Source organism: Bos javanicus, chromosome 16, assembly GCF_032452875.1.
Source record: "Bos javanicus breed banteng chromosome 16, ARS-OSU_banteng_1.0, whole genome shotgun sequence".
NCBI classification, from domain to species: Eukaryota; Metazoa; Chordata; class Mammalia; order Artiodactyla; family Bovidae; genus Bos; species Bos javanicus.
In genome coordinates, this window is record NC_083883.1 from 62,425,446 (window position 1) to 62,432,107 (window position 6,662).

The 6,662-nt window shown below is 42.9% G+C and overlaps 1 protein-coding gene across 3 annotated transcripts in view; it reads right to left on the minus strand.

Annotated features, from left to right (window-relative positions):
- ACBD6 (acyl-CoA binding domain containing 6) overlaps positions 1–5,992 on the minus strand; it is a 192,709-nt gene extending 186,717 nt beyond the window's left edge. Inside the window, exon 1 of one of the 3 annotated variants that reach the window (XM_061383378.1) lies at positions 5,180–5,992. In XM_061383378.1, coding sequence (XP_061239362.1) covers positions 5,180–5,401 — 222 coding nt within the window. In that variant the 5' untranslated portion in view covers positions 5,402–5,992. The remainder of the gene's footprint in view (positions 1–5,179) is intronic. The other 2 variants (XM_061383379.1, XM_061383381.1) reach the window with 2 other exon arrangements.
- Between the last annotated feature and the right edge of the window lie 670 nt (positions 5,993–6,662).

Here is a 6,662-nt window from a genome sequence, read left to right on the forward strand (position 1 = left end):
ATGCCAATGCCTATCCTTCATTTCTCCCACAGTGACAGAAGTCTCAGCCACACACAAGATCATTGAGCTGAACATTTTATGTGACTATGCAACTTCCGCCCAGGTCCAGGGAACTGGATGTGTGTAAAAATGATATAAATATCTTCCTTAAAAAGTAAGAGGGACTTGTTCTTCCCTTTCCCTCTGCCTGGGCTAGAACTGATCATGGAAAGATCTTACTGCAGCAGTTCTAAAACTTTCTGGTCTTGTAACCCCTTTACACTCTTAGAGACTGAGCCCCCCAAAGAGTTTTTGTTTATGTGGATTATATTGATCAATATTTACCAGATTAGAAATGAAAATATATTTTTAAATGTGAATTAATTTTAAAAATAATAAACTTGTTACATGTTAACATAAATAACAAAATAAATAACAAAAAATAACTATATATTTTAAGGCAAAAAAATATTTAGTGAGAAAAGTGACACTGTTTTACATTTTACAAATCTCTTTACTATCTGAATAGAAGGCAGGTGTATTCTACTTCTGCATTCAGTCTATTGTGATACATTATTTTAGATGAAGAAAGCAACTTCACACAGATACATTGTTAGAAAAGACAGAAGTATTTTAGTAGCATTTTGAGATAATTGTAGATATTCTTCTTTGATATCACACCAAATCTCAACAAGTAGCAGTTTCTTCAAGGATAGCTTCTTAAAGATTCTTCCCTGGTGGCTTAGATGGTAAAGCATCTGCCCACAATGTGGGAGACCTGGGTTCAATCCCTGGGTCTGGAAGAACCCCTGGAGAAGGAAATGGCAACCCACTCCAGTATTCTTGCCTGAAAAATCCCATGGATGGAGGGGCCTGGCAGGCTACAGTCTATGGGGTCGCAAAGGATCAGACACGACTGAGCAACTTCACTTTCTTTTCTTTCTTTCACAATGTGGAATCTGAAGCCACATCAACAAATTTTTTATACTGTTACATTAAAATCCATTGGTCTGACTCGCATACTTTGAATGCATCTTCTATCCACACATAATTTGTAACTTCATTCCCTGCAACATCTGAAAATAGTTCACTGAGTTGTGCAGATCTTCCAAATGTTGACCTATTTCATTACACACACAACAGTAAAAGTTCACAATCACTAAAGCTAGCACTAATCTATCAAAAACATTTTTTAGTATTAGGAACCTGTCAAGATCAGGTGGCAGGTACAGATTTTCCAAACCTAATTTTCACTTCAAGGCTCAAATGTTGTCACTGGCAACAAATACCAGCAGTTGTTTTCCTTTAAGTGACAGTCTGACTTCTCTTTTTCAAGAAACTGTATGCCAAATACTCAAGCTTGAATAAGCATAGTTTATCTGTAAGTTGCTATATTAAGTTAAAATTATGTATGTTGAGAAAAGTGGGTAGCTCAACTTGCAACTCAAAATTTACACAGGCGTTTTTCTTCAAAACAGCCAACAATAATTCAGTATGCAGTAGACGTATTTTGTGTGTACCCCTATTTTATCACACACAACATTAAAAAGACTTGTATTCAAGAGTTAAAATTAAATAAAATCAGTAATGTTTACTGCTTTATCAAAGGCATTTTAAAGTGAAACTGGCCTTTTTCTTTTTAAGTTCATCAGTCAGTTCAGTTCAGTCGCTCAGTTGTGTCCGACTCTTTGCAACCTCATGAACCGCAGCACGCCAGGCCTCCCTGTCCATCACCAACTCCCGGAGTTTACCCAAACTCATGCCCATTGAGTCAGCGATGCCATCTAACCATCTCATCCTCTGTTGTCCCCTTCTCCTCCTGCCCTCTATCTTTCCCAACATCAGGGTCTTTTCAAATGAATCAGCTCTTTGCATCAGGTGGCCAAAATATTGGAGTTTCAGCTTCAACATCAGTCCTTCCAATGAATATTCAGGACTGATTTCCTTTAGGATGGACCGGCTGGATCTCCTTGCAGTCCAAGGGACTCTCAAGAGTCTTCTCCAACACCACAGTTCAAAAGCATCAATTCTTCTGCGCTCAGCTTTCTTTACAGTCCAACTTAAATTCAGAGTACACAGTGGTTAAAAAAAAAAGTTAAAAAATACTACTGCTGCCACTGCCTTGATTCACGCTAATACATCAGCAGTTTTATCCACCATGACAGCACAGAAGAAAGGCAAATACAAACATACCACGTTTTATTGCACTTTGCTTTATTGTGCTTTGCAGATACTGCATTTTTCACAAATTGAAGGTCTGTGCATACCCTGTATCAAGCAAGTTTATTGCAACCATTTTCCCAATAGCATTAGCTCACTTCATGTCTCTAGGTCACATTTTGCTAATTCTCCCAGTATATCAAACCTTCCACTAGCAAGATTACAAGTCATTGAAGGCTCAGACGATGGTTAGCACTTTTTAGCAATAAAGTATTTTTCAACTGAGGTATGTACATGTTTTTAGACATAAGGCTACTGCACACTTAATAGACTACAGTATAGTGTAGACATAACTTTTATATTGGAGAAGGAAACAGCACCCCACTCCAGTATTCTTGCCTGGAGAATTCCATGGACGGAGGGGCCTTGTAGGCTACACTCCACGGGGTCTCAAAGAGTCTGATGTGACTGAGCAATGAACACTTCAGCTTTCATGTGCATTGGGAAACCAAAAAATTCCTGTGACTCACTTTATTGTGATATCTGCTTCATTGCAGTGGTCTAGAACCAAACACTCGTATCTCTGAGGTATGCCTGTATTGTCTTAGTATTATTATGAAAATAGTTTTGACTTTATATTCTCTGAAGTCTGAGGGATTCTCAGGGGGGGTCTGTAGACCACAGTTGGAGAACGGCTGCCCTAGAGAATGGCTAACCTACAAGACAGAAAAAGACTGAGCCCCTGGCTGATTACATGAAGCGGAGCACCCTATCAGCCTAGATCAGCCACCTCTAGCCCATTATCTGAGATGAAAATAAAAGTTCAGCAGCTGAGCCGGTATCCTGACACAGAAGCTTTTGTATTCCCAAATTCAAAGAACAGTTCTGGATCCAGAAAAGACTGGATAAATAAAACTACAGAATTCTAGGACCTCATTAGTAACACATTTCAAATCATTAGATAATGAATCCTAAGCTATGAAACAGAGTTATAAAATGTAGCACTTTAACAGAGCATCACCCAAACTCTGTTGTCTCTGATATATACATGATATTTTCAGGGCCCCTGAAACAGACTGTTTCAACCAAGGTTGCCAATGGTAAATGCCAGTGAATCAAGTGTACCCAGGTTAAAGTAGGAAGATGTGTTGACTATCCCCACTTGTGCTGGTGCTGAAGGCTCCTCAACAGGAGTTTGAAATTTTCACTGTCCTCGGGTTTTCACAGGTGTCAGCCAGTTCCCTTTTGTTGGCACAGTGCAGGCTGATGAACATTAACTGCTGTGATCTTTTTGAAACCACTAAAAGATGCTAGTGGAACCACTGGCTTATCTGAGACTAAGATAACTATTATGTTAGGTAAGGTTAGGTCTCTGCCTGAGAAAACAATGTTCACAGCTCAGTTTATTTTTAGCCTTCTCCTGCTGACAAAATAGAGTGTTATTTGGAATAGAAAGTGAAATTATTTCATGAGAAAAGCCGATTTTATGAGAAATGTAATTATTTTACGACAAATTTTGATCCACTATGCAGGAATTATATTGAACTCTCAACTCTGTTATTCTATCAAAGACTTCTATTTTTAATACCGCCACAGAATTCTGATAGAAACAAAATATTTAGAAGAGACTGATGAACACTGAATGTCCTAACATCCCTAAGTAAGCATAATCTTATTCTCCAGTTCTCTAGTAATTATTCTCTCATAATGAGGAATTTTATTTCCAGATACAGAATATCTCTAAACACTCTAATGCCAAGAGGGTGATGAATGCACACCTCTTCCAGACTATCTGGATGAAGTACACCTGAGACACAATGGTTTAGCAGCTGGCAGGTGATGATAGTTCACTGATGACTTGGTATCAGATATTTAACGATGCTGATGCTAATACCAATAAAGATATGTCATAGAGAGGAAAACAATGTTTCTTGGAAATGTGGAGAAAATTAGTCTTATCCTGCCCAGAGAATTATCAGTCAGCCATGTTACTTGTCCAAACACAATGCTCAATAAATTCTTGTGAAATAATTGAAAGTCTCATTGTAATGTTATTAGGACAGGACTAACAACCAAAGAGAAAACAGATATCCAGAACTTTTGCAAGAGAAAAAATTCTGAGGCCAATTCAGGGGCAATTTTCATTGAACACTATAATTTATATCATTTATCCCTACAACTACATCTCTCAGGTCACTTTAACTGATATTCATCGATCTTCAAAAGAATCTTCATCTCAAGTCAGTATATTCAGTTTATGGTACAGAGGGACCCCCACAACTATTTCTTTTTAAAGAATATAAGGGGAAACAGATAACAAGAGGCATAAAATGGACTATTATTCAGAACTCCATTGCTTCCTGTGTTCCAAAAGCTGGAGTCTTCCTCAACTTTTAACCCTTGTTGGCAGCTTTTCACATGTTTAAATCTAAACTCCTCAGGTAACTTTTGTAAATCTCTTGATGGCAAGTATCATGATGTTTTTGCTTCTCTGGATCCCCCACAGGTGTAACTCCCAAGTGTTTTACTATAAAATATGCTAAACAAGTATTGTTGATTATGATGAAGCGCTAATTTTCCAACCCAATTACTCTCTGAGGATAAATAAAAGGTGTGCCATATGACATTATTGTATTTCCATACCTCCAGGTAATTTCAGAGCCTTAGACTCGGGAGCTACAAGCTAGTTCTGGTTCTGATTGTTCACCCATTTTGTAAATGTTCTGAAGCTGATGAAGGGCATAAGGGCAAGGTCACTAAACAAGTCGGGAAAGCCCCAGAAAAACTGTCCCTCAGTAAACAAGTCGGGAAAGACCCAGAAAAACTGTCTCTCAGTGTCAGCTAAATATTGCTCCTAGGATAGCAGACAGGTCCTTTCGCTGTCCAGAACGAAGCTAATCCTTAGATGATTAAAAACACACACACACATACAAACTTCATTACACCTGACCATTAACCAAGCACTTTCACCATCTGTTTTTGGCGGAAAGAGAAGGCTTACGGTCACGCTCCGGCACCCAGCCCTTCCCTGCTACTTTACCTGCTTGTACCTGGCATACAGGTACAAGAGCTGCTCCCTGCTGGCCACTTGCACCAGGCCTTGGAGGTGCTCTGCAGCCTTCTCAAACAGCTCTGGCAGACTCCTGGATGCCTCGATCTTGGGGCTCTGGAGGGATTCCACATCCCCGGAGTCGTCCCCGGAGCTCAGCTCTCCGCCACTGTCGCCCGTGGTGGCCCCCGAGGGCAGGAATGACGAGGCCATGCGTCCGCCTGTCTTCTGGACCAGGTTTGACGCCGGCGTGGGGGCCTGGCCCACCAGTCCCGAGCTCAAGTCGCACCCAACTCACCTAACCCGAGCTCCCTCGCTTAACTCAGCCTCGCTCCCTCTATCCCCCTGGTCTCCCTGGGCGTGCAGGGAGGTCCCCGGCACCCTCTGCTGCTCTCCCCCGCTGCCCGGTCTCTTCCGGCTTCCCCAGGCTAACAGGGAGCTCGGGCTAGCCCAGATCGCTCCCGCGGCGCGGGGGTCTAAGAGCAGCACAGCAAGGGGTCCCGGAACAAGGGCGGCGGGGGGCGGGCGGGCGACAGGCGCCTGGGGGCGTGGCGGGGGCGTGGCGAGGGCGTGGCGAGCGCTGGGCTGCCTGCACGCCGAGCACGCGCCCTGGGTTCCGCACTCCAGCCAGTTCCGCTGTGGGCCGTAGAAGTGTGGGGGAACTTATGGGACCGCGCTGGGCTAAGGCTGCTTGGAGAAACTGTCCTCAAACGTTGAGGTGTCCGTTAGTCGTTTCGTTGAAAATACCGGATCCCATTCTCGGGTTAGGCCTTCTAGAGTGGGGAAGGAGGCCGTGTATTTCAGAGTGTATCGGTAGAAGTGGAGTCCTGGGAAACTTGGAGCTGAGGACGAAGGTTCCGCCTGAGCCCGCCTCCCCGGGTTTTGTGTCCCTGTGCTGTGCCTAGTCGCTCAGTCGTGTCCGACTCTGCGACCTGATGGACTGTAGCCCGTTAGGCTCCTCTGTCCATGGGGATTCTCCAGGCAAAAATATCAGACTGGGTTGCCATGCCTCTTCCAGGGTATCTTCCCAACCCAGGGATCGAACCTTGTCTCCCTCATTACAAGAGGATTTTTTTTTTTTTTTTTTTTTTACCGTCTGAGCCACCTCGAGCGGCCCCCAAAGGTCCTTGGATGTCTGCATCCGTTGCTGGAGAGTTTGGTTTTAACTTGAATAGTGAAAGAGAATTTGGGAGATTGGGCCATCAGTTCAGTCTCTCCGTGTCTTGCTTTGCACGCATTCATAACCATCATCTGTCAGAGGTTTACGGAACCCCTTCCCCAGTGCCCTTAGCACGATGCTCCTTCCCAGCTCAGCCTTTGCCACTGTGCTTTGGCAGACCCTGAGAAATGAAGCCGAAAATGCCCTGCATAGTTCTGCTCTATAGGAGCTTAGAAAACTGCAAAAAAACCTATGACATGATTATAATAGTGTCAAAGGAAATAATTAATAACCAATCTGTAGTAACACTAGAAG